We start from the raw sequence: 26728 nt of genomic DNA on the forward strand, positions 1-26728 counted from the left end.
GTTAATTACCGGTTAGACCTAGCTAATAGGAGGCTATAAAATCCTCTAAATCCCGAAGTCTTAATATTAATAGTCTTATAGTCTCTAAACCCCCTTCTTAATCTAATCTTTCCGCTATGCTTAATAAATAAACGAATTCCTTATATTTAATCGTAACTAATAGCTTCATAAGTCTATTAATAGCTATATTAACGCTTTTAATAAGCTAGAGTTTAATACTTTTCGTAGTATAAACCTTTTATATAATCTATTTATATAAACGTCGATATAGTAGGTTTATACCTTGTTAAGTAGGTTTATAATATTATTATAGCTATTAGTATTATTAATAAATATAATAATAAGTATAGTAATAGGTTTGCTAAGTAGTTAGGAAAGATAATGTTTAATCTATTTTATAATATTATATAAATATAAGATTAATAAATTTAGCTTTATAGTATTTAAAATTATAAAAGTCTATTTCTTCGACTTTTAAGTAATTAGTATATTAATAAGGAAGATAATATAACTACTTATTAAGACTTATAATAGCTTATTATTAATAAAAAAGGTATTTATAATAATATAAAGCCTTAACTTATTAATTATAAAGATGCTTCTAAGTATAATACTAAGATAAATAGTATTTTTAAAATATCGAAATAAATACTTAATAGTATAAAGATAAGCCTTAGAAGGCTTTAAACTTACTTATAATAATTTATTAATAATATAAGCTGTTGGAATAACGATAATCACATGACCGTACGACAAGGCTGTCACAGGCAAAGGGGTGTATAGGTGGCATGACTAGCACCTGTAACACCTAAATGTCTGAGGAAGGGATCATGGTTTATTACCTGTCATGCACGACTCGTGTCTAGGTATGGACAGAGATATATCTGTTCGTACGGAAGGCAACATCTAGTTAGGAAAGGTAATCACGGAAAATAGAATCTTTGGTTCACCCTACATTTATGACAGTACGATCGTACAGAGAGCCCATTCAACACTGATCAGTGATTGCTTGGCAGTCACGAGTGATTGCATCGTGCGATCACAGATTAGCAAGAGTGAAGAGACAAGATCGAGGTTTTACGGCCGGGCTACCGGGTAGTCTCGTACGCAAGTACGAGGCGAGAAATTCGAAAGAATACCTAAGGGGTCACGCTAGGAAATCTCTTGTGCTAAGAGCCTTAGCCTAGTTGTTGTCGCTGCGGTGAGTCGTAACCGGACAACTAGCCTGAGAAGACGGTTTGTTATAATATCGTACGAGACAGATTCTTGTTGTCGCTGCGGTGAGTCGTAACCGGACAAGAATCCTATCGTGCAATACTTTAGCAAATAGTGTGCGCAACGGCACATTTCAACAACCATCCAACTAGATACCGTACGATACGAAACGGTTGCCAACATGACGACATCAGGAGAACCTGATATCGTACAGCAAGACCTCCTCCAGGAGGAGGAAAATGACTATGAGGTCACGTACGAAGACATGAGTGCAAAGAGTACTATCCCTATTAGTATATGGAAGAAGTCTACAGATCCGAAATACTGGGGAGACTTAGTCGATATCGAAACAGGACCTTCGGAGAAACAATTAACAACATACGTCGGCTACGTAATGATGGAAATCATACACCTAGACCCTCCACAGGAAGTACTTACTACGAAATTGTACGAGGACTTCCATCAATGGTCGCCATACCAATGGGACTTAGTTAACCGGACGTACAAAACCGAGTTCGCACGACTACTTAAACTAAAAGGCTTTTAACTACCTAAATCAAGGACGGTTTCAGAACAATTAGTCGATATAGTCTCAGACATAGCAAAAGGATTCGATTCTACGGACGACCGGGATAATTCCCAGACAAGAACATCAAGCCGTACGAACATTATTACACGCACACCGGTCCGAACCCCAGAGACAACTACACGTCAGACTTTAGCTGAACCAGCGATAGAGTCAATCGAACCTTCGTACGATACCGAACGAGCAAGCAGGAAGTCAAATACTCGAGATCAATCAAGCACACAGAATCTACCCCCAGGGGCAAGATATACCCAGGAGATCGAGAGCTTCCCACAGATACAGGATCGTACAACAAGTATCTATACAGCAAACAGTATTTACGATCTTCCACCACGACGCATAGTCCAGAATGGACCGTGCGAACCAAGCACGATTGCGGTCTTTCAGAAGGGATGGAAGAAAGAGAGGAACTATACTAGCAAACCGTACGATATCCTGTATGACAAGGCCAAGATTTTCATCAGCTTCTGCAGACGATTGCGAATAACAGAGGACCAATACCATGCCGTGTTTCCAGACATCTTAGCCGATCGTGCGGAGGAATTCTACCTCCACCATATCGGGCCAACAAAGAGGTGGGACGAGATTTACAAGATGCTAGATGCACATTTCAATACAGACATCAACCACAATCTCTACTATACAGATTGGACAACATTATCTTTCGTACGAGTTAAACGTGAGGAACTAGACAAGAAACCGATCGAGGTCCTCGAAGCATTATTTGATAAGTTATCTCTCGTACAACGAGCACTAGGTACAGGATTCCAAGGAGAAATTATGCTTCGCACGCAAGTTATCCAGGCATGCCGAGGCGTACCAGAGCTAGAGAACGCCCTCAGTAATCACAAGTCTGACCAGACATGTGAGGAGCTATTCTCTAACTTACGAGCCTCGCTACAAGTTGCAATCGATAGGAAGACAATATCGTACGACATTAACTTTGTCGATAGGCGGTATAATTCCAACCAGAGAAGCAGACATAAGCAACAACCCTACCGAAGACCTCAAGGACAGACGTACGAAAGACAAGACCAAGGGAACATATCCCAAGGAAAACCTACCCGTACGAACACAAGCAAAAGATGCTTCATCTGTAAGAAGACAGGCTGTTGGTCGACAAACCATTCTGATGAGGAACGCAAATATGCAAGAGACCAATACCTACAAGCATGTTATACACTCCACCAGGAGCCGTACGATGATTTTACAGCATATCTACAAGAAGTAGAGGGAGATAACCCTGTTGAAAATATTTCTGATGGTGACGATGATGATACTGGAGACGAGGAGGTTTCAATTTTCCTTACTTCAGCAGCATTCTTCCACCGTACGACAGGGGAAGACATTTTCTCAGCTCCAAAGACAGTAGAAGCAACTCAATTCGTACTACAAGACCCATATACATCAGTTTACCAAGGGGAACTTTGGGACACAGGTGCAGCGAAAGTTTCTACAGTCGGCAAGTCACAGGTCATAGCATACCTCAGGGAAAACCCACAAGCAAAAGTATCCTGGAAACCAGGGTCGGTCTACGTACGATTCGGAGACGGACGCTTAAACACATCAATCGGGACTATCATCATGGAGAATCCAATCGGACGAGTGAAGTACCATATCTTCGAGTCAGCTACGCCATTCTTATTCTCTTTAAAAGATGCAGATAGACTAAAGGCATACTTCAACAACATTGCGAATGTTATCGTACGACGAGATAGGAAACATATTCCAGTCGTACGCAAATGGGGCCATGCTTTTTTCAATCTCAGCAAAAGAGAGTCAAGTATTTTCTTTACGGAGGTACAACTAAGGCGTTTACATAGACGATTTGGACATCCTCGTACGGAACGACTATACCAACTTCTGAAAAACGCTGGACACGACGATATTAGCCAGTCGATTTTAGAAAAGGTCCAGAAGTTCTGTCACAACTGCCAGTCGCACGATCCAGCTCCAAGGAGATTTAAGTTCTCCCTTAAGGACGAGAGCTATTTCAATTACGAAATCGTGGTAGATGTCGTACGACTGAAGGACAAAAATGCCTTACATGTGATCGATACGGAAACAAGCTTTCAAGGAGCAACATTCCTAAAATCCCTTTCCGCACGAGACACATGGAATGCGTTAACCAAATGTTGGATTAACACCTATGTCGGTCCACCAGACTATATCGTACACGATCCGGGGACAAACTTCGCATCTACTGAATTCCGCAAACATGCCGAAATTATGGGTATTACGTGCGATGAGATGCCAGTAGAAGCACACTGGGCAGTCGGCAAAGTCGAGAGAGCTCACGCTCCCTTAAGGCAAGCGTACGATATCCTTCATACCGAACTCAGTCATAATACAGACGATAAGACAATCCTACAGATGGCTATCAAAGCGTTAAACGATACAGCTGGACCGTACGGAATCGTACCAACACTTCTGGTATTCGGTACTTATCCACGTATTAACAAGGATTCACCACCATCACCAGAAATCGTACAACGGGCAGAAGCCGCCCAGAAGGCAAGGAAGTTACTTCAAGGCATCCGCGCAGAGGTTGAGATCAACCGTGCGATCAATACAAGGAACGGTCCTAATATTCAACAAGTCTTATCCCTCCCTATCCAGAGCGAAGTCATGGTATGGAGAGAAAACAAGGGATGGACCGGACCGTACGAAGTACAGGGGATTGAGGGACATAATGTAACTGTGAACATGATAAACGGACCTACACAGTTTCGGGCGACACACGTCAAACCATACTATAGGGACGATACACAACCCCAGGAAGAGTCTGAACCAGACGTCGCACGGCAAATCCCTCAACCACAACCAAGGAAAAGAGGACGGCCAAAGAAGGGTCAAAGAAGGGCCGTACGACAATCCCCAAGACATTTTCTCACTCAGAAAGAGAAAGACAACTACGAGTTAGCAGTAAAACTCCGACTTGACAACATAATCACAACACCAGGATTACCGTACGAAGAGTCGGATAGGATTGAGATCGACGCGTTAATCAACCAGGGAGTCTTTACCTTTATTCAGTACGACCCAGACAAACACTCCAACATACGGATCTTTCATACACGAATGGTTAGAGAAATCAAAAACAAAACCACGAAGCCGTACGAAAAGTCAAGACTAGTAATCCAAGGATATGGTGACCAGGAAAAGGAGGAAATCCTTACACAGGCACCAACGATCCAGAGGATGAGTCAGAGACTACTCCTCGCCCTTGGACCTACCCTCGTACGAGACTTCAAGTGTCAAGGAGAACTCAGGGATATTACGCAGGCATATACCCAATCGGACGATCCATTAAAAAGAACAATTATCGCACGACTTCCCAGGGAACTCGAGGGTAAATACCCAGAAAGAACACTCCTACATATCGTGAAGCCGCTCTACGGATTAGCAGAATCAGGTCTTTACTGGTATAAGACGTACGCTACACACCACAAGGAGGACCTTGGAATGATAGAGTCAACGTACGACCCATGCCTCCTTTATACTACGACAGGAGCAGACGACTTTGGTATCACGGCAATGCAAACAGACGATACAATGAGTTTCGCAACAGCAAGTTTCTCCGTACGGGAAGAGGAACAATTGGAGAAGAAGGGCCTTCGTGCGAAGCCGAAAACAATCCTATCACATAACCAAGAAGTAGATTTCAATGGCGGCAGGATTCAGTCGTACGAAGACTACTTTACTTTCTTACAGAAAGGACAAGTTAAGCAGCTCAATACTATAGAGATAGATGCACTTGATGCACGACAACAGTACGTTTCGCAGCGGGCAAGGGGCGCATACCTTGCTTCAATATGCCAGCCAGAGGCATCGTACGATTTAGCAGTCGCAGCTCAGATCAAAGAACCAAGTAAAGAGGACATTGAAGCTCTGAACGTACGACTTCAATGGCAAATAGACAACCCTGATCGAGGTCTTAAATATATTCCACTCGACTTCGTACGAACAAAGATGTATATCTTCACAGACGGATCATTTGCAAATAATACAGACCTTTCATCACAGCTTGGATTTGTTATCGTACTTGCAGAGGAAACAGCTCGTACGACGACAGACTTTGAGATCAATGGAAATATTATCCACTGGAGCTCAACGAAATGCAAACGAGTGACTCGAAGCGTACTAGCTAGCGAACTATACGGAATGACTACAGGCTTTGACAGTGGCATATCGTTAAGCAGTACCTTGAACCGGATTCTTCGTACGCTCAACCTCCCAGGAATTCCAGTCGTGATTTGTACAGACTCAAGATCTCTGTATGAATGCCTCGTACGACTAGGAACTACTGATGAGAAAAGACTTATGATCGATATCATGAGCCTGAGGGAGTCGTACGAGAAGAAAGAAATCTCAGAAGTGAGATGGATCGATGGCAAAGACAATCCAGCAGATGCTTTCACAAAGAAGTCATCAAATTCAGCGCTCGAGCAGTTAATTACGACAAGCAAGCTCAGGATAAGAATCGAAGCGTACGTGGATAGACTTGGGGGAAAAGACGAATGACAATCAACTCGTGCGATTTTACTATCGTACGAAAACCCCAATACCAAGATCCACCACCAGATGTTAGTCTATGAGAGCCGGACCCTTGAGATCATAGATAACCACCGTACGAATGAACCAATCCCCCAATTACTCCTTCTCAATCAGCTGCGGGTTGTGAGAAGAGCCAAGGAAGCTGCCAGAGGTGCCGACACCACGACCAAGCTTGCGACCAGGCGTACGGTCGGGCTGGCGAGCGCCACGGGCGTACGGCTTCCGATAGTTAGAGCGACGGGGAGACTCATCATCATCATCGTTGTCGGAATGGTTGCTACCACCAGACGAATCGGACGAACCATCCTCCTGACCACGGTGAGAGCAACGAGCGCCGTGCGACTGCTAGACGCATTCCGCACACGAGCCATCAGAGAGGGTCCTGAGACGAACACACTCCCGGAATCGAGGAGAGCCAGAGGTCGCACACTTGCTGGCGCAAGCAGGCATCGTACGACCTCGAGACTGAATGATGATCGCGATGAAGTAACTAGAGCGTCGTATGATAGAGGCGACGAACTCTTGAACGCTCATGTTGCCAGTCATACGCACTTCAATGTCGTGCGACGGCAGGGCAAGAGCATTACGTTCATCGTTCTAGACCATGGTTAGAAAACATAAAAGGAAAAAAAAAAAAAAGCGTTGAATGAGAATGATTGTTCAACGTACGAAGAGAAGAGAGAAGAAGTGGTGTACGAAGAGGAGAAAAGGTAAGTAAGAGGAAAAGAAGAAAAGACGCGTTTTTATCATTTCAATACGGAAAGTTCTGCCTAAGTAGGCAGGAAAAAAAAAAACAAGAAAAAGTGAGGTGAAGCAATAGAGGAAGGCACGTAGGACACGCGACTTACTCAACCGACAAGAGAGGAAGGCGTACGAGACGACTTCCTACATTCACCCTTACGACACATATTAATCAAGTAAAGCTATTACGAACTGGATGTTACGACCCGTAAACAAGGATAACAGCCGAACGACCCACTTGGGCGTCGGGCGGCTAGGACAGGACATTTGTACTACATGATTGATTGATTGATTTATTCCTACTCGGTTATGAAGCCGCTCTTATGCCAGCAGCTATGCCCGGAAAGCGGGGTTTGGCAGGTAGCCGAAGCGTCGACAATGAACAGCGACGCCCCACTTCGCCCTGATGTTGCATCAGGGCCAGCTATCCCCAAGCTCCCTACTATGTTCTCTATTCTGTGTGTTTGTGCCCTCTGTTGAAGAAGTGTGTTGCTCTCCTGTCTGCTTTCTCGCTTTTGTGTTGCTCTCTAGAATGCTTGTTTTGCGTCCTCCTGCTTCGGTTCAGTTGGTGCTGGTAGCACCGTATCTGGTTCTTTGTACCTACAGTCTCCCCCCAGCGCTCAGCTTTGTCTCTTTGTTTTGTCCGTATCCTCCCGGACTTGTATGTGCCGTTTTCTCAGTTGCATCTGTAAATTCTTTGTTGCCTCCTGCCGGGTTCCTATGTGGCCTCTTGTTTCTTGCCTGTTGACCACTATTGCCCTCCACCACATTGGCCCAAGGGTCTTCCACGAAGCACAATGCTCCACTGACTCCGACATGTTCGATTACTGGGTATGAGAGCTCCCGCACAGATTCCGCAGACATTGTCGCGCGTTGAAGGGACACCAATCCTTCTTCGCAAAAGGGGCGACAGGGGACCAGTCTGTCTGTGGTCTGTAGTATTGTGTGGCATCGATCGTAGCATGCCTAATGCCTGGTGCTTTCTCCGTGCGGAAGGTGATACTGTTCTGTCGGACTCATCTTCGTCGTTGTGGGACGTTGCAAACTTTGTCGGGGGTGACAGGTGACCCAAAACCTGTCGGCGGCTGTTGTGTTGAAGTTGATTGTTTGGGCGCAGTCTTAGTGCTTCGTGTAGCGGCTTGTGGCTCGCCTGTGGTGGTGGTAACAGTGTTGTCTATTGATATGTCGTATTTTGCGGCTTGCTCTCAAGTTTTTCATTGTAGTCGGGGCGTGCTCTGCGGCCATCTTGGGCCCCTTTGGGACGTAGAATCAAGGCCGAGGATGGCATTGCATCGAAGGGGGCTCTGTGGCCGCGAGCACGCGTATTTGGGGCCGTTTTTGCTCCGATTTTCAAAAATTTCGTTCTCGCTGTTGTTGATGTTTTTCACATTTGTACTACATTGATTGATTGATTGATTCCTACACGGTTATGAAGCCGCTCTTATGCTAGCAGCTATGCCCGGAAAGCGGGGTTTGGCAGACAGCCGAAGCATCGACGATAAACCGCGACGCCCCACTTCGCCCTGTTGTTGGATCAGGACCAGCTGTCCCCAAGCTCCCACTATGCTATCTATTCTTGTGTGTTTATGCCCTCTGTTGAAGATTGTTGTCCTCCTGCCTGCTCTCTCGCTTGGTGTTGCCTTCTAGAATCCTTCTTTCGCGTCCTCCTACTTCGGTTCTGTTGGTGCTAGGCACCATGTCTGGTTCTGTATACCTATAGTCTCCCCCCAGCCCTCAGCTTCGTCTCTTTATCTTGTCCGCATCCTCTCAGACTCGCATGTGCTATATCTCAGTTGAATCTGTAAATCTTTTTGTTGCCTCATGCTGGGTTCCTATGTGGCTCTATGTTTCCATCTTTCGACCACCACCTCCATCCACCGCCTGGAGTCGGACTCAATCCGCAAAACACAATGCTCCAACCGCTTCGATTCGTCCGATTACTAAGTATGAGAGCTCGTACACAGATTCCGCAGACATTGTCATACGTTGAAGGGGCGACAATCCTTCTTCGCGGAGGGGGCGACAGGGGACCAATCTGTCTGCAAACTGTAGTATTTTGTGGCATCGATCGTAGCATGCCTGGTGTCTGGTGCTTTCTCTATGCAGGAGGTGATACCGTTCTGTCGGGCTTGTCGTCGTTGTTGTCGCGGGACGTTGCAAACTTTGTCGGGGGTGATAGGCGACCCATAACCTATCGGTGGCTGTGGTGTTGATGTTTGTTTGGGCTTGGTCGTTGTGCTCACGTGATAGCCCGTGACTCAACCGCGGTGGTGTCGATGGTGTTGTCTATTGACGTGTCATACTTTGTGGCTTGCTCTCGAATTTTTCGTGGTCAGAGCCCGCCCGCGGCCACGAGCAGGCTCTTTGGGAGCAGAATCAATGCCGAGGATGACATTATGCCCAAAGTGACCTCTGAGAGCGCGAGCGGGCGTGGTTTGATCAATTTGATGCTGTTTTCAAAAATTTCGTTCTCGCTGTTGTTGATGTTTTTCACATTTGTACTACAGGATCACGGGAACAGCGGGAACTCACTCGGCACGGAAGAACTATGGTACAAGTCACGTGACGATAAGATAAGGAAACGATCAGTGGAGCACAGGACGGGACGCTCAGTGATCAGTTGGCATTGCCAACTGATCGAAAAACATCAACAACAGCGAGAACGAAATTTTTGAAAACAGCATCAAATTGATCAAACCACGCCCGCTCGCGCTCTCAGAGGTCACTTTGGGCATAATGTCATCCTCGGCATTGATTCTGCTCCCAAAGAGCCTGCTCGTGGCCGCGGGCGGGCTCTGACCACGAAAAATTCGAGAGCAAGCCACAAAGTATGACACGTCAATAGACAAGACCATCGACACCACCGCGGTTGAGTCACGGGCTATCACGTGAGCACAACGACCAAGCCCAAACAAACATCAACACCACAGCCACCGATAGGTTATAGGTCGCCTATCACCCCCGACAAAGTTTGCAACGTCCCGCGACAACAACGACGACAAGCCCGACAGAACGGTATCACCTCCTACATAGAGAAAGCACCAGACACCAGGCATGCTACGATCGATGCCACAAAATACTACAGTTTGCAGACAGATTGGTCCCCTGTCGCCCCCTCCGCGAAGAAGGATTGTCGCCCCTTCAACGTATGACAATGTCTGCGGAATCTGTGTACGAGCTCTCATACTTAGTAATCGGACGAATCGAAGCGGTTGGAGCATTGTGTTTTGCGGATTGAGTCCGACTCCAGGCGGTGGATGGAGGTGGTGGTCGAAAGATGGAAACATAGAGCCACATAGGAACCCAGCATGAGGCAACAAAAAGATTTACAGATTCAACTGAGATATAGCACATGCGAGTCTGAGAGGATGCGGACAAGATAAAGAGACGAAGCTGAGGGCTGGGGGGAGACTATAGGTATACAGAACCAGACATGGTGCCTAGCACCAACAGAACCGAAGTAGGAGGACGCGAAAGAAGGATTCTAGAAGGCAACACCAAGCGAGAGAGCAGGCAGGAGGACAACAATCTTCAACAGAGGGCATAAACACACAAGAATAGATAGCATAGTGGGAGCTTGGGGACAGCTGGTCCTGATCTAACAACAGGGCGAAGTGGGGCGTCGCGGTTTATCGTCGATGCTTCGGCTGTCTGCCAAACCCCGCTTTCCGGGCATAGCTGCTAGCATAAGAGCGGCTTCATAACCGTGTAGGAATCAATCAATCAATCATCATTGCCAACTGATCGCGATCACCTCATGCACCTAGGTGATCACCCCCAGGTAGACAAAAAACACTGTTCAGGACTTGTATATAGTATGACCTGAGCCTGGCTCAAGGTCAGACTTCCATAGCTCTTTAGCAATCAACTTTGTGATTACCCTAACCGGTACTTTCAGCTATACCTAAGTGACGACTACTCTACGACTCTTGTTGAGGCCTTGACTGATCACCAAGACCTTTGAAGATCTACGATCTATTCGACCAGGACCACGGAACGACTGTTACTACTCTCAATCCCTGGCTTACTGTTAACACAAACCCACTGTCAGTTAGCTAGCCGTAACACTTTGATTGCTCCTGTTCAGTAAGTCACCTTTTGAGAACTACTAAACAGTATAGACAAGATGTCTTCTCGCGCTTCTGCCAAATCACCCACTCCAGGATCCTCATCCTCTTCGCGCAACCAGCCTCAGAGCCTCGCGCAGGAGCCCGCCAACACTGAGGACTTCGACATGCCGGACCTCAAGTACGACTCCGATGGAGATGGCTCTTTCACCAAGGAAAGCTACGATAAGCTCCGACGCATAATCCAGAAACAAGAAGCCGAGACAAAAGACATGCAGAAAATCGTCAACGAAAACCGACAAGCAATAGAAAACCTCAACGAGCAACTCCAGCACGCTGGACAGGCCTACAAGAAGCTGGAAGAAGACATCAAGGGGGACGCCAACCTCCGGAAGATCCAGGAACTCCAGGGGGAAATCACCACCCTCCGGGCCGCCGCCAACATCGTCACCACGCCCGTCCACGGAGGACGACAAAAGCTCAAGCTTAGTGCGCCTGTCACTTACGACGGAACCCCCGGGACCCTTAAAGGATTCCTGATTCAGGTTAAAAACTACTAGAACTTTCACTATGGAGATTTTACTAACGAAACCGAAAAAGTAGTATACGCAGCCACCTACCTCCGAGGAAAGGCCCTCAAGTGGTTTGAACCAATCCAGGAAGAATACCTCAAATGCGAGACCCTCGACGAGTACACTACCGAGACCCGCGACATCTACGCCAATTTTAAAGGATTCGAGGATACGCTCAGGTCACTCTTCCAAGACCCCGACGAAAAGCGACAAGCCGAACGAGATCTAGCACAACTTAAGCAGACTAAGTCCGCTAAAGACTACTCCGCCAATTTCCGACAACTTAGCGTTCAACTCGACCTCACCGAGGAAACCAAGATCTTCATGTTCTATCAAGGACTAAAAGACGAAGTCAAGGACGAGATCATCAAGATTGATCGACCTGACGACTTTCTCCAGTACGCCGAACTCGCCATCAAAATCGACAACCGGCTTTTCGAACGACGAAAGGAAAGAGGCGAAAAACGACAAAACCCCAACTCAGGACGCAAGTACCAGTGGCAGCCTCAGCACCAGTTCAACAACCAGCGAAACGACAATAGACCCTGCAACAACTGGAACAACCCCCGACAAAGTACTGCCTATGGTTACTATAGTGGACCAATGGACCTTAGTGCTATATAGAGAAACGATAAAAAGAACGATAGTTGGAAGAAAGATAGACAGTGCTATAACTGCTAGAAGATTGGACACCTAGCATACGAATGCAGGTTACCTAAGAAGGAACGCTTCTAACCGGTACTAGAGAAACGACAAGCAAGTATCGCTACGAAGACGATCCCTCATGAATAACTTAACTAGACTACCTGCTTCGATGACAACTGCTATATCTACTCTAGTAGTAAGGAATACGCAGGATAGTACCCCTAGAAACCTCAAGAACGATCTGGTTACGACACTACCAACGCACCTAAACGGACCCTCGCTATGGGATATAGAAGCAATAGCAAAATCGAGCGCAAGACAATCGAACAGCTCGACAGTATGAACGACAACGAGGAATTAGAACAAGACAATCAGCGAAGACTAAACCTCCTCTACGCAGGACGACAAGCTAACCTGCAGCGGATTCAACAGGACTTACAAAACCCTATATAGCAACGACAACTCGGTGCGCTGGACGCACACATCGAACGACGACAACATGCACAAGGAGATCCCGCACGGATCCGCCAAATCAACCAAGAACTGGAAGAACAGGTCGAATCAGAAACGACTAAGAACACCCCCAACGACTCGGAAACACCTCGCGATGTTGCCCGCCAACATGCCCAACTGGAAGTCGCCTTTGAAGTCGCTTCAGTCAACGACACCAGCTCTGGAGAGGACTCTGACGAAGAAATACAGTGGTATCACTGCTACCAAGACCAGCGCCGAGTCCACTATATCAAGAAAGACGAAGCATGGAAGAAACAGCAAGAAAACGACGAACAAGGAACGGACGAGCAGTCAAAAAACTAGACTCGCCTACCGAAGACAAGGGACAACGACAGGCAGTCCAGACAAGGTCCCTATGTAGCGCAACGACGCCCACGACACAACGACACGAGCATGTACAAGTCCAAATACAGCTCAACGGAAGAACAGCTACCGCCATGATCGACAGCGGAGCCCAAGGAAACTTCATATCACTAAGAACGGTGAATGAAAGAAAGATAACCTGGAAAAGAAAAGCAGCCGAAGACTGCTACGAACTCAGCACCGTTGAAGGAGAACAAGTCCAGTACGGCGGAGGACGCATTGCTATAGAGACAGCGCAACTCCCTTTGCAGATCCATGGCCGGAATGAGCGACTGAACTTCGATATTACGGAGATAGGAGACAAGTACGATGTCATCCTTGGAAGACCATGGTTATACGACAGTAACCCACGGATAGATTGGAGAACAGGCCAACTCCATTGGGACCAGGATTCAGTCACTGAGAAGCAACCACGGAACGGTGCCTCAAACGAACCTCTCAAGACTCCTGAAGCGAAGAGATTTCTAGCATACCTACGGATAAAGGATGCAAACGCCAGGACGTTATCAGCAACAGACATCGGCAAGGAAGACCGACTTCTGTCTATCCCAGAAGAATACCGGCAATACCAGAAGCTATTCGCCGAAGAACTCGAGACCGGACTCCCGGAACACAGCAACTACGACCACGAGATACCCCTTAAGGAAGGGAAGGAGCCAAAGCTAAAAGCAATCTACGGACTCAACCAGAAAGAAATGGAAGCACTCGACGCTTACCTCAAAGAAAATCTACAGAAGGGATACATCAGACCCTCTACATCACCAGCGGGATACCCAATCCTGTTCGTACCAAAAAAGAACGGCAAACTACGACTCTGCGTCGACTACCGGAAACTCAACGACATTACGATCAAGAACTGCTACCCACTACCGCTCATCTCCGAACTACGAGACCTGTTGCACGGAGCACAGTGGTTTACAGCACTCGACCTAAAAGGAGCCTATAACCTGATCCGGATGAAATCAGGTGAAGAATGGAAGACAGCGTTTCGAACACGCCGAGGACATTACGAGTACCTTGTGATGCCCTTCGGACTCACCAACGCACCCGCGACATTCCAGACGATGATCAACCACGTCTTACGAGAATTTCTAGATGTGTTCGTCGTAGTTTACCTCGACGACATCCTAATCTTCTCCAAGACTCTGGAAGACCACAAAAAACACGTACACCAAGTACTGCGGAAACTGCAAGACGCCAAACTCCTAGTGGAACCCGAGAAGAGCAAGTTTCACGCCAAAGAAGTCGAATTCCTAGGTTTTACGATAGCCCCAGGAATCCTCAAAATGTCCAAAGACAAAATCGCAGCAGTACGAGACTGGCCTACACCACAGAACGTTAAGGACGTACAATCCTTTATTGGATATGTGAACTACTACCGACGGTTCCTAGAAGGGTACTCAGACAAAAACGACCCTCTCACGAGACTCTCGAAGAAAGATGTTCCCTGGCAATGGGAAGAAGAACAAGAACAAGCCTTCAACGAGATCAAACAACAAGTCACATCGGAACCAATACTTGTTATACCAAACCCCGAGAAACCATTCGAAGTCGAGACCGACTCCTCAGACTACGCTATAGGAGGACAACTAAGCCAACGAGACGACGAAGGACGACTACACCCTTGCGCCTTCTTCTCACGCAAGTTACACGGCCCAGAACTCAACTACCAGATACACGACAAGGAACTTATGGCAATTATCGAGGCATTCAAAGAATGGAGACCGCAACTCTCAGGGACCAAGTACGAGGTCAAAGTATACACCGACCACAAGAACCTCGCACACTTCACCACATCGAAAGATCTCAACAAACGACAAATTCGATGGTCCGAATTCTTGTCAGAATTCAATTTCAGAATCATCTACCGGAAGGGCAAGGAGAACGGCAGGGCCGACGCCCTCAGCCGACGACCGGACCACGAGGTCCAGGTACCTGAGGAAACCCGAGTTATCCTCAAAACAGACAAAAACGGAGACCTTGTGCCAGCAGCCAGACTCTTAATGATGGCCAGAAGAGACAGTACCAGCACGCCTGGAAGGATGTCTCCTGAAGCCATTAGGGAGATACACTCCGCACCCGCACATGGTCACCAAGGCGTAACCAAAACGTAGAAACGCATCCGTCAACACTACGACAAAACGGCTACACGACAAGAAGTATCTTTAGCGATTAAGGACTGTGAGGTTTGTACGAAAAGCAAACCCAGCCGACATCAGCCTTATGGAAAGATACAGCCGCTCCCAGTGCCGCAAACCGCATGGGAATCCATCTCGCTAGACTTCGTCACTAAGTTACCTAAGTCCCGTGAACCGATGACCAACGTCCACTACGACAGTGTCCTCGTCATCGTCGACAGACTCACAAAGTATTCGTACTTCATCCCGTACATGGAGTCTAGCACTGCAGAAGACCTCGCCTACAAGTTTCTGCAGGTGATCGTAAGCCAACACGGAATGCCGAAGGAAATCGTATCCGACAGAGACAAGCTGTTCACTTCCAAGTTTTGGAGATCCCTGATCTCGCAGCTAGGATCCGACCACAAGATGTCCACCGCTTTCCATCCGCAAACCGATGGCCAGACAGAACGAATCAATCAGATCATGGAAACCTACCTACGCTGCTACGTCAACTATCAGCAAGACAACTGGGTTCAACTGCTACCTATGGCCCAGTTCGCTTACAACAGCGCAGTAGGAGAAAGTACAAAAGAATCACCATTCTACTTAAACTACGGATTCAACCCGACAGCCTATGGACAACCCCGACAAGGCCCAACAGCTCTGAAAGCTGTGGCAGATATCAACAAACTCAAGGAAATCCAACGAGATCTTCCCAGAGACCTTGAATTTGTGCGCGAACGCATGCGCAAATACGCTGACAAGACAAGAGTTGAGGGACCAACTCTGAAGGAGGGGGATAGTGTATACCTTCTCCGCCGCAACATCAAAACAAAACGACCAAGCGATAAGTTAGACTTCAAGAAACTTAGACCCTTTGAAATTACGAAGAAGGTATCCAACGTCAACTTTAAACTCGCACTACCCGACAGCATAAAGTGTCATCCAGTCTTTCACATTTCACTACTCGAACCAGCCCCACAAGGATCACGAACAAGCAACGTCATCATTGTGGAAAACAACGAGCCAGAGTACGAAGTCGAACGTATCATCGACCACCTTAAAGAACCCGAAGGATATCAATACCTCGTCAAATGGAAAGGATACGGACATGAAGATAACACTTGGGAACCTGCGAAGAACCTCACCAACGCAACTGACGAACTCTCCGTCTATTGGCAACAACACCGAGAACGGGAAACCACACCAGCGCCAGTAACGCCTCCCAGTCAAACAAACACCAACGGCTACCAACGGATTAGACACCCACACAGACACGTCAGACCACCAGCAGAAGCAGACAGACCGCGACAAGGAAAACCGTTTATTCGGTTAGGAACACCAGAATGCGACTAGGACCCCCCCGATAAGAAGTTTAGAGTACCAGGATTCCAATCAAGGATTGAATCCAGGTCTATCACACCAAAGCCACCCATCGATTGAACCTCCGATACGGGAGACGCCACCGGCTCCTCCTCTGTAACTTCTCGACCTTTTCGGAAAACCATTCTTTTCTGCTTACGCAAACGATCCAACCGCGCCATGGACTCGTCCAACTCGGCCTGCGCGGCACGCAAAGCAGCGGCTTTCTTTCGCAACACCTCCTCCTCAGCTACCTCTGCGTCCTCCAAACGAGCCGCTTCATCCAGTAAACGATCAACTACGACAAGTTAGCAGCACGTACGAAACGCAGGGAGCGTAGAAACGTACGAGCACAAACAGCGTCCGCCGCCGCATCACAAGACTGCCCTAAGCGAGTACACTAGCCGCAAACCTCACCACCCGGAAGAAGCTTGCAACGCTTCCCCGCGGAACGACAGTAAGAACAAGGCATGTCGACGACAAGGCTAAACTTAGCAATACGCAATGCGCGATTACGACGACGAAGAGTAGAGGCAGAACTCGATTTCGATTTTTGAACGCGACCTGACATGGTGTCAGCATCATGAGTAGATCAGGAAGCACGATTGATGGATCCCCAACCTGGGACCAACGACCTACTTATGTTGGGTCTTGAGGACAAGACCTTTGGAGAGGGGACCTGATGTTACGACCCGTAAACAAGGATAACAGCCGAACGACCCACTTGGGCGTCGGGCGGCTAGGACAGGACATTTGTACTACATTGATTGATTGATTTATTCCTACTCGGTTATGAAGCCGCTCTTATGCCAGCAGCTATGCCCGGAAAGCGGGGTTTGGCAGGTAGCCGAAGCGTCGACAATGAACAGCGACGCCCCACTTCGCCCTGATGTTGCATCAGGGCCAGCTATCCCCAAGCTCCCCACTATGTTCTCTATTCTGTGTGTTTGTGCCCTCTGTTGAAGAAGTGTATTGCTCTCCTGTCTGCTTTCTCGCTTTTGTGTTGCTCTCTAGAATGCTTGTTTTGCGTCCTCCTGCTTCGGTTCAGTTGGTGCTGGTAGCACCGTATCTGGTTCTTTGTACCTACAGTCTCCCCCCAGCGCTCAGCTTTGTCTCTTTGTTTTGTCCGTATCCTCCCGGACTTGTATATGCCGTTTTCTCAGTTGCATCTGTAAATTCTTTGTTGCCTCCTGCCGGGTTCCTATATAGCCTCTTGTTTCTTGCCTGTTGACCACTATTGCCCTCCACCACATTGGCCCAAGGGTCTTCCACGAAGCACAATGCTCCACTGACTCCGACATGTTCGATTACTGGGTATGAGAGCTCCCGCACAGATTCCGCAGACATTGTCGCGCGTTGAAGGGACACCAATCCTTCTTCGCAAAAGGGGCGACAGGGGACCAGTCTGTCTATGGTCTGTAGTATTGTGTGGCATCGATCGTAGCATGCCTAATGCCTGGTGCTTTCTCCGTGCGGAAGGTGATACTGTTCTGTCGGACTCATCTTCGTCGTTGTGGGACGTTGCAAACTTTGTCGGGGGTGACAGGTAACCCAAAACCTGTCGGCGGCTGTTGTGTTGAAGTTGATTGTTTGGGCGCAGTCTTAGTGCTTCGTGTAGCGGCTTGTGGCTCGCCTGTGGTGGTGGTAACAGTGTTGTCTATTGATATGTCGTATTTTGCGGCTTGCTCTCAAGTTTTTCATTATAGTCGGGGCGTGCTCTGCGGCCATCTTGGGCCCCTTTGGGACGTAGAATCAAGGCCGAGGATGGCATTGCATCGAAGGGGGCTCTGTGGCCGCGAGCACGCGTATTTGGGGCCGTTTTTGCTCCGATTTTCAAAAATTTCGTTCTCGCTGTTGTTGATGTTTTTACATTTCCATTTGTACTACAGGATCACGGGAACAGCGGGAACTCACTCGGCACGGAAGAACTATGGTACAAGTCACGTGACGATAAGATAAGGAAACGATCAGTGGAGCACAGGACGGGACGCTCAGTGATCAGTTGGCATTGCCAACTGATCGCGATCACCTCATGCACCTAGGTGATCACCCCCAGGTAGACAAAAAACACTGTTCAGGACTTGTATATAGTATGACCTGAGCCTGGCTCAAGGTCAGACTTCCATAGCTCTTCAGCAATCAACTTTGTGATTACCCTAACCGGTACTTTCAGCTATACCTAAGTGACGACTACTCTACGACTCTTGTTGAGGCCTTGACTGATCACCAAGACCTTTGAAGATCTACGATCTATTCGACCAGGACCACGGAACGACTGTTACTACTCTCAATCCCTGGCTTACTGTTAACACAAACCCACTGTCAGTTAGCTGGCCGTAACACTGGAATAGCGCAACCTAATTGGACAAAGGATAGGCACGTACGGTCATAAAAAGAAAAGTTGTGAGTGTTGGAATAACGATAATCACATGACCGTACGACAAGGCTGTCACAGGCAAAGGGGTGTATAGGTGGCATGACTAGCACCTGTAACACCTAAATGTCTGAGGAAGGGATCATGGTTTATTACCTGTCATGCACGACTCGTGTCTAGGTATGGACAGAGATATATCTGTTCGTACGGAAGGCAACATCTAGTTAGGAAAGGTAATCACGGAAAATAGAATCTTTGGTTCACCCTACATTTATGACAGTACGATCGTACAGAGAGCCCATTCAACAATTATGTTTAATTTTATTAATATTAAGTATACTAATAGCTAGGGGTAATACTATCCTATACGGTTCCTTACGAAATCGAATATCTTTATAATAAATAACCTCCTTTCGATTAGGTAGGTAAATATAGTAAATATAGCTACGAAGAGAATTATAACTAATAAGGAATCCTTTAATTACTTATAGTTCTATCTTAGCAAAGCGTATAAAGCGTCGAAGGCTTTTCTTATATACGTAAATAGTATAGCTAAACGTTCGGAGATATTTAATATAAGGTGCTTTATATTTAGTAGCTAAATTTAGTTTTCTCGCTATAATCTCGTAAAGGCTTAAGTTACTTTTAAAAGGTATAAGTAAGAAGTTAAGAATCTAAGTTACTAAATTAATATTATAATCTTATAGCTTTTCTAGAAGGGATATATTAATTAGCTATATTTAAGCGCTTTCGACGATAGTATAATTAGCATACTTAATAATCCTATTTATAAAAGGTATATAGGTAATAGTCGTATTATAGTAAGTACCTTCGAAGTAGGAGTTATTAAAAACCTTAATTAGCTTAAGAGTATTATTAGAAACCTAAACCTTAAGCTTAAGGCTAGTAAGACTATAAAATTTAGTATCTTATTTCTTAATAGCTATTAAGATAGTAGCAAACTTATAATTAAGTAGAAAAATAACTTAGTAGTAACTACTAACGTACATGATAAGCGAGTGAGACAGACAAGCGAGTGAGACAGTAAACCGCGACCGTCGCACCTTGACGCGACCGGCACCTTTTCCTCTACAATAAATCATGGAATCAGCTAGTATTGAAAGAAGGTTACAAATTGCCCTTCAAGCAATGAGAAATGACCCAAAACTTAGTGCTCGGGCCGCAGGTGCACTCTATACAGTCAGTCACGCAACATTAAGCCGGCGACTAAAGGGAATAGTCTCACGACGCGACAGTATGCCTAATTCACGGAATTTATCAGATTTAGAAGAGAAGACAATAGTTGAGTATATTCTCGACCTAGATGCGCGATCATTTCCTCCCCGGCTGAGTGGTGTGGAAGAAATGGCTAATCGACTTCTCGCAGAGCGCGACGCGCCTCCAGTTGGGAAGCGCTGGGCTTCTAATTTCGTCAAGCGACAACCACAGCTTAGGACGCGTTTCTTTCGCAAGTATGACTATAAGAGAGCTTAATGCGAAGATCCAGAGGTGATTCGTGGCTGGTTTTCGCTTGTGAAGAATATAATTGCGAAGTATGGTATTGCTGATGCTGATATCTACAACTTTGATGAGACCGGCTTTATGATGGGCGTTATTGCTTCTGGAATGGTTGTTACAAGTGCTGAAAGGCGTTCAAATACGAAGATGACATAGCCTGGCAATAGGGAATGGGTTACAGTTATCCAGGCTATTAATTCCCAAGGGGAGAGCATCCCGCCATACATCATCGTTGCAGGCCAGTATCACCTCTCAAGCTGGTATACAGAAACCTCTCTTCCGGGCGATTGGGCTATTGCAACGTCTGAAAATGGATGGACAACAAACGAGAGAGGTATTGACTGGATCAGACACTTCGACATTTATACAAAACCACGTACGTCTGGGAAATATCGCCTCCTCGTTGTTGATGGTCATGAAAGTCACCACTCCGCAGCCTTCGAGCTCTTTTGTCAAGAAAACAACATTATTACACTGTGCATGCCGGCTCACTCGTCTCATCTACTTCAACCCTTAGATGTTGGTTGTTTTCAGCCGTTAAAGAATGCCTACGGTCGGCAAATTGAGAATAAGATGCGGCGAGGCACAACCTATATCTCGAAGGAAGATGTTACGACCCGTCAGATGCACTTAACAGACCCACTGGGTCGGGCGGCTACGACAGGACATATGTACGTAGGATCACGGGAACAAGGGTAAACCTCTCGGCAAGGAAGAACTACGTTACAAGTCACGCGACAATCGACCAATCAGGACAGAGTCGACAGAGTCGACGAGCGACTCTGTAGACTCCTGTAAAGGACCAATCAGAAGAGAGTCGATAGAGTCGACGAGCGACTCTATAGACTCTCTAAGACATTGGGAAACGGGACTTGTATATAGACCAGGACTTGAGCATCTGCTTAAGCCTTCTAGATAGTTCTTCAGCAATCAACTTGTGATTCATCCTCGAATGACTTTCAGCTTACCTCTCAGTATTGTGAATACTAAGAACCTCGTTACCATAGTGTAAGACTGATCACCTTACCCTAACCCTACGATCTACCAGAACGACCTCTACGAACCAGTGTTAGTCTCTTACTGCACCTTCTGTTAGCAGAACCCTACTGTCAGATAGCTGGCCGTAACAGAAGATTTCTTTGCAGCATTTCACGAAGCTTTTAAGCAGTCTTTTACGAGGAAAAATATCCAGGGAGGTTTCCGAGGAGCTGGACTTGTCCCTTTGAATGCAGAAAGTGTTCTCTCAAAGCTGGATGTAAAGTTCCGAACGCCAACGCCTGAGGAGGGGGTCCCTCAGACACCAGACCCTTGGATCTCTAGGACGCCGAGCAACCCAAGCGAAGCAAGATCACAGTCTACTTTTATTAAGAGTCGAATCTCACGCCACCGAAGCAGCTCTCCAGCATCAATTTATAGTGCTGTGAGTAAGCTAGCCAGAGGGACAGAAGGACTAGGGCATCGGGTAGCATTACTAGAGTCAGAGGTTCAAATCCTTCGAGAGGAGAATGCAATATTAAGTCGGCGTCGAAAGGCTAAGAAAACACGTCTACAGAAAGGAGGAAGTCTTACTATATCTACTGGAGAGGATATACAGTCGCAAAGAGAGGCAGACACGCAACTACAAGAGGAAACGCGACGGAGTAGTGGTCGCAAAGTGAGGTCTGAGACGACTCATCGTCGGTGTGGCGTATGCGGGAATACAGGCCACAACGCGAGAACATGTCAATTTATTGAGGAAACATCCGAAGAACAGGAATCCGAGTAGTATTAATCAATCTAAGATTTCTTGTTATAGATTTCGATATTATTGTCGCGAAGGTCTGGTTTACTGTCTCACTCGCTTGTCTGTCTCACTCGCTTATCATGTACGTTATACTTATTTATAAAGTATAAAACCTAATAGTTCCTTTTTATTAATAAGAGAAGAATATTAATAAGATTAAGGTAAATTTTATTACTAATACTTATAAGTAGAAATAGGTAGTCTCGACTAATCCGTTTAGTAGATTTACTAAGATAGTAAGACTTATAAAAGAAAGCGTTAATTTTTAATATTATAAACCGAATGCTAATATAGCGGCAAGCCTTTATAATACGTAATAAGTAGGTATAAACTAGCTAGTAGTATATTAGTTTAAAAAACGGTTGCTAGGTAGCTTAGAAGGCTGTAAAGCTAATAGTAATATCTTAAGGTATATAATTTCTAATATTATAAGTCTTAATAATATAAATATTAAAAACCTAATAAACTTTAGTAAAGGAAGTATGCTATATTATATATATAAGGCTTAAGGTCTACTAATTATATTTTATATAATTACGACGAAGTTTTCTAAGGCTAAGTAAGTTAGTGTTAGAAGTATAAGTATATTATACTTCTATTTTACTTATTTATCCTATTTAGTCTTATCTAAGACTTAGTAGGACTTACAAAAGTAACTAGCTAAGAATGGCTGCTTGCTAGTTTAAACATATGACATTCAGATCCCTATGGAATACTCTCTTTAACCTTATCTAAAAGTCTATTTAGTTAAAGAAGATTCTAGTCTGATTTATAAGCTGCTTTATAAGCTAGTTGACGTATATACTTACGTATACTAAACCTAGCTTATAGCTTCCTATATTAGCTATTATAGGCGACGTTATACTACTATATAACTAGCCTAATTCTCTCCCTTAGCTAGCTATTAGTTCCTCAACCAACTCAGCTTCAATATAAGCCTATACATTCTTTACTATTAAAGCCCTACTTCATAAGTACAAGTTCCCTTACTCTAATACCCTGTTATAAGGATATCGTACTATCTACGAGATTCCTACCTACCGTTCCAACAGTTAGCTAGGCTAGAAAGGTTATATTTAATATTATAAAGTATCTAATCGTAAATAACGTTAAGGTTAGTAAGGTCTAAGGTTTAAAAGAAGATAGTACTTATACTAAGTAACTAGACTAAGGCGTTAGAAGTAGAAGTAGAAGGTATTAAATCGCTCTTTTTAGTATACTTAACGAAATATTATAAGTTATTAAAGGTTAAAGTAATATAATTAGAATCGAGAACGATATCGTCTTAGGTAATAAGGTTATTATAAGTAATAGTAAAAACTATTAAGCTAGTAATAAAAGCAAAGGTAAACTAACCTAAGATAGTAAGTAATGCTTTAATAATAGTTTAGTAAGTATTATTAATAAAAGTAAGCTAATCTTAATAGTAGCGATCGCTATATATATACTTTCTTACTTTTTAATTAACTTATCTTAGTTAATATAGTATAGAGGAATAAGATTAAATGTTACGGCCAGCTAGTGACAGTAGGGTTTCTGCTAACAGAAGTTGAGGCTACGATACTAACAATAGGTCTTGCGTCGTATACAGGTATGTCGTACTGGTAGATCGAGGGTTAGGGTAAGGTGATCAGTCTTACACTAGGTAACGAGGTATAGTAATATCACAAACTGTGAGCTAAGCTGAAAGTCATCGAGGATGAATTACAAGTTGATTGCTGAAGAACTATCTAGAGGGCTTGAGCAGGTGCTCAAGTCCTGGTCTATATACAAGTCCCGTTTCCCAAGGCCGACGTCCGCGTCGTCGCTTGCCGATATCTCGATTGTCGGCAGCCGACATGCCAAGAGTCGTATCTCTTATTCCTTTCTTATCATCACGTGACTTGAACATAGTTCTTCCTTTTCCGGCGGGGCGACCCTTGTCCCTTCCGTCGCCTGCATATATCTTGTCTCTAGCCGCTGTCCTCGAGTGGGGCTAGTTTCTCTGTTAGGCATACTTAACGGGTCGTAACACTGGCTAAGACCAGTAGTGGCGGCCGTCAGCCCACGTGACGGGCCGGCGAGGCCTGCCACCTACAATTCATTTACTAGCTTTAAAACTCTGAGAGAAGAAGTTCCCTTTCAGAATCGAATTAGGCAGGTGGGACGATAAAGCGGCCACTATGATAGCACTAATCAGAAGCACGATTTAGCATGTTAGGGCAGTTGGACTCTAAATGTTAGTCTCTATTCGGCACCATCGGCTGGAGTGCCACCGAAGGTCAATCTAATAGTGCGAAATCTTGTGAAGCATTTGATTAATACGAGCAATGTTTGCTAATCAATATCATATGATTACTAACTTCCGCTAGCAAAGGTCTTCAAATGACAATAGTCTAACTAAACTTTAGTAATGTGGTTTGAATGATGGACTGTCAAAGTTGGTGTATAAAAGGAACGCCGTCCTTTAGGGCCTCACTCTTGTTGTACCTTTGAACACATCAAACACGCCTCCGTCATCAGAAAGAATAAAACAAACATACGAAAAATGAAGTTTACTCTCGTTGCTAGTGTTCTATCTTTGCCAGGTGCTCTTGCGGGAGTTTTGGGCAAGGACAACTCTCTGGAATCTCGGACAGAGCATCTCTGTAGCTGCAAGCTGTAAGAACCTTTTCTTTGATTAAATATATGCTACCTAGCCACCAGCACACAATGCTAACATCTTCAAGATACATTGGAAGTACTGTGCTCCAAGATACTTTTCCCACAGGATCTGGTTTAATCCAGCGGAACATGTTCGTCGTGAACAGCAACAGACAATACTGCAGCGTCAAGTTTGACCGTGGAAATGAAGGGGGATGTGACAAGATCAGACAGGTTGCGGGACCTACTGGCCCTGGTTGCCCACAAAGGTTCGGCACTTTACAATGTGTCCGCTTTGACCAGTAGAGTTAGACGATACAAGGCTATATGAATATCACTCCATTGTGTTTTTATATGTACGTGTAATCTTTGCGTTGACTCAGAGTTTCTGTGTTGAGTTAGACCGTAGCTTTACTACCCTTATACTCTTTGACTAAGCGACGATAGCTATCTGCCCTTTAGGTTTCCCATGAAAATAATTATCAGACCAGTTTCAACCACAAAGCACTGAGACATGGACTAAACAGCTAAATATGATTTGAGGCTATGTCACCACCATTCTTCTTTCCATCCTGGTCATCTCATCACATATGTGGGCACTCATTTAACAAACTCGAAATTCTTCCGGAAGGGCCATTATGTGCTCGCCATGGCATGTATCGCTGCTTGTTGTGGTCACTGGAAACGTTTAAAGGGGTTCAGTGATGATTGAATATCTCTTTTCAACCTGAAAACTCTTACTGAAAAAGCCCTATAATGGTTACTGGTCTCACCTCTAGTTGTTCGATCCTACCGCACGACCAATGTACCCATTTATCCTACGTAATCTTTATTTTTTGCAAGACCCATAGGACTTTTGACTTCACCCGCTAAGCTAACACTACTGATCGACAAGGCAAATTGCGTTTCACCTAGACAGTTCTCATTCACATAGCACTCGGACACCAGGGAAGCACTTCTGGCTCTGCTTCACCAATTTTAGTGTTTGGCAGTACCATCTTTCACGCCTTTAAATCTTCTAGTTGAGATGAATGGGCTCACTGAGCACGCCTACATTGGTGTTCCGAGCATTGAAGGGAGAGACCAAAAAACCTGGGCAGATGGCTGCTGCAGCAGCGACAGAGGTTACGGCACCAACCACACGTTGTCATACAGGAGCCGTATGGAGAAGATAAAGAGCTCTAATTTCGCTCTCAATTTTAATCTGCCATGAGTGGAATGGGCATTCCTTACGTCCTGCCTACTCTTCTGTGGCTAATTAGCCAGACACCAGCTCATGATCTTAGAATCTAGCTAGCGTGGGCCGTCCGCGCCGACAGGATATGTAATGGGCGAGGAAAAAGCTAGAAAATTTGTCAAAATCCAAACAACATGGTATCATCATCAATGTGTATATCGCACGCGGGCAGATCTGGGAGCCACTTTGGGCAAGTGCAAGAAGCCAGAAGGATAAAACCAGGAGTAAGAATGTATCAGTTTTGTCCAATGAGCTTTCGGTTGATGGAAGCTGGAATATAAATAAAAGCGGCCATTCCTATATATCTGCTGTCGTCCTCAGCCTCTTGAAAGGGGAATATACGTGAGAGAACAGTGTATTCCACCAGCGGTTCGGGAATCATGGCAACCGACCTCCGAGCGCATGTCATAATATCAAACCAGAGTGGTCAGGCGTGAAAGGAATAGAGAGGGC

General features: G+C 45.5%; 10 protein-coding genes across 10 annotated transcripts; 7 read left to right on the top strand and 3 right to left on the bottom strand.

Moving 5' to 3' along the window:
• Positions 1–3062: 3062 nt before the first annotated feature.
• CTRU02_210342 (uncharacterized protein) lies at positions 3063–3173 on the top strand (the record flags this gene model as incomplete). Its single annotated transcript, XM_070205428.1, has 1 exon — positions 3063–3173. One exon carries the CDS (start codon positions 3063–3065, stop codon positions 3171–3173), a length of 111 nt encoding a protein of 36 aa, XP_070061076.1.
• Positions 3174–3385: 212 nt separating this feature from the next.
• On the top strand, positions 3386–6325 carry CTRU02_210343 (uncharacterized protein; the record flags this gene model as incomplete). Its single annotated transcript, XM_070205429.1, has 3 exons — positions 3386–3820; positions 3941–4041; positions 4111–6325. 3 exons carry the CDS (start codon positions 3386–3388, stop codon positions 6323–6325), a joined length of 2751 nt encoding a protein of 916 aa, XP_070061077.1.
• Positions 6326–6454: 129 nt separating this feature from the next.
• CTRU02_210344 (uncharacterized protein) lies at positions 6455–7108 on the bottom strand (the record flags this gene model as incomplete). Its single annotated transcript, XM_070205430.1, has 3 exons — positions 6455–6703; positions 6752–6955; positions 7028–7108. 3 exons carry the CDS (start codon positions 7106–7108, stop codon positions 6455–6457), a joined length of 534 nt encoding a protein of 177 aa, XP_070061078.1.
• Positions 7109–8068: 960 nt separating this feature from the next.
• Positions 8069–8503, top strand: CTRU02_210345 (uncharacterized protein; the record flags this gene model as incomplete). Its single annotated transcript, XM_070205431.1, has 1 exon — positions 8069–8503. One exon carries the CDS (start codon positions 8069–8071, stop codon positions 8501–8503), a length of 435 nt encoding a protein of 144 aa, XP_070061079.1.
• Positions 8504–10017: 1514 nt separating this feature from the next.
• On the bottom strand, positions 10018–10386 carry CTRU02_210346 (uncharacterized protein; the record flags this gene model as incomplete). The annotated part of the gene is made up of 1 exon (XM_036733549.1): positions 10018–10386. One exon carries the CDS (start codon positions 10384–10386, stop codon positions 10018–10020), a length of 369 nt encoding a protein of 122 aa, XP_036574757.1.
• Positions 10387–11225: 839 nt separating this feature from the next.
• On the top strand, positions 11226–11726 carry CTRU02_210347 (reverse transcriptase domain protein; the record flags this gene model as incomplete). The annotated part of the gene is made up of 2 exons (XM_070205432.1): positions 11226–11364; positions 11419–11726. The coding sequence occupies 2 exons, from the start codon at positions 11226–11228 to the stop codon at positions 11724–11726; spliced, it is 447 nt and encodes a 148-aa protein (XP_070061080.1).
• A 3848-nt stretch (positions 11727–15574) lies between these two features.
• CTRU02_210348 (reverse transcriptase domain protein) lies at positions 15575–16735 on the top strand (the record flags this gene model as incomplete). Its single annotated transcript, XM_036733547.1, has 1 exon — positions 15575–16735. One exon carries the CDS (start codon positions 15575–15577, stop codon positions 16733–16735), a length of 1161 nt encoding a protein of 386 aa, XP_036574755.1.
• Positions 16732–17116, bottom strand: CTRU02_210349 (uncharacterized protein; the record flags this gene model as incomplete). The annotated part of the gene is made up of 2 exons (XM_036733546.1): positions 16732–17040; positions 17090–17116. 2 exons carry the CDS (start codon positions 17114–17116, stop codon positions 16732–16734), a joined length of 336 nt encoding a protein of 111 aa, XP_036574754.1.
• A 3256-nt stretch (positions 17117–20372) lies between these two features.
• On the top strand, positions 20373–22398 carry CTRU02_210350 (transposase; the record flags this gene model as incomplete). The annotated part of the gene is made up of 4 exons (XM_070205433.1): positions 20373–20583; positions 20623–20744; positions 20790–21308; positions 21751–22398. 4 exons carry the CDS (start codon positions 20373–20375, stop codon positions 22396–22398), a joined length of 1500 nt encoding a protein of 499 aa, XP_070061081.1.
• A 2790-nt stretch (positions 22399–25188) lies between these two features.
• CTRU02_210351 (uncharacterized protein) lies at positions 25189–25344 on the top strand (the record flags this gene model as incomplete). Its single annotated transcript, XM_036733545.2, has 1 exon — positions 25189–25344. The coding sequence occupies one exon, from the start codon at positions 25189–25191 to the stop codon at positions 25342–25344; it is 156 nt and encodes a 51-aa protein (XP_036574753.2).
• Positions 25345–26728: the final 1384 nt, after the last annotated feature.

The sequence above is a fragment of the Colletotrichum truncatum genome, assembly GCF_014235925.2.
Source record: "Colletotrichum truncatum strain CMES1059 chromosome Unknown Contig_0006, whole genome shotgun sequence".
Taxonomy (NCBI): Eukaryota; Fungi; Ascomycota; class Sordariomycetes; order Glomerellales; family Glomerellaceae; genus Colletotrichum; species Colletotrichum truncatum.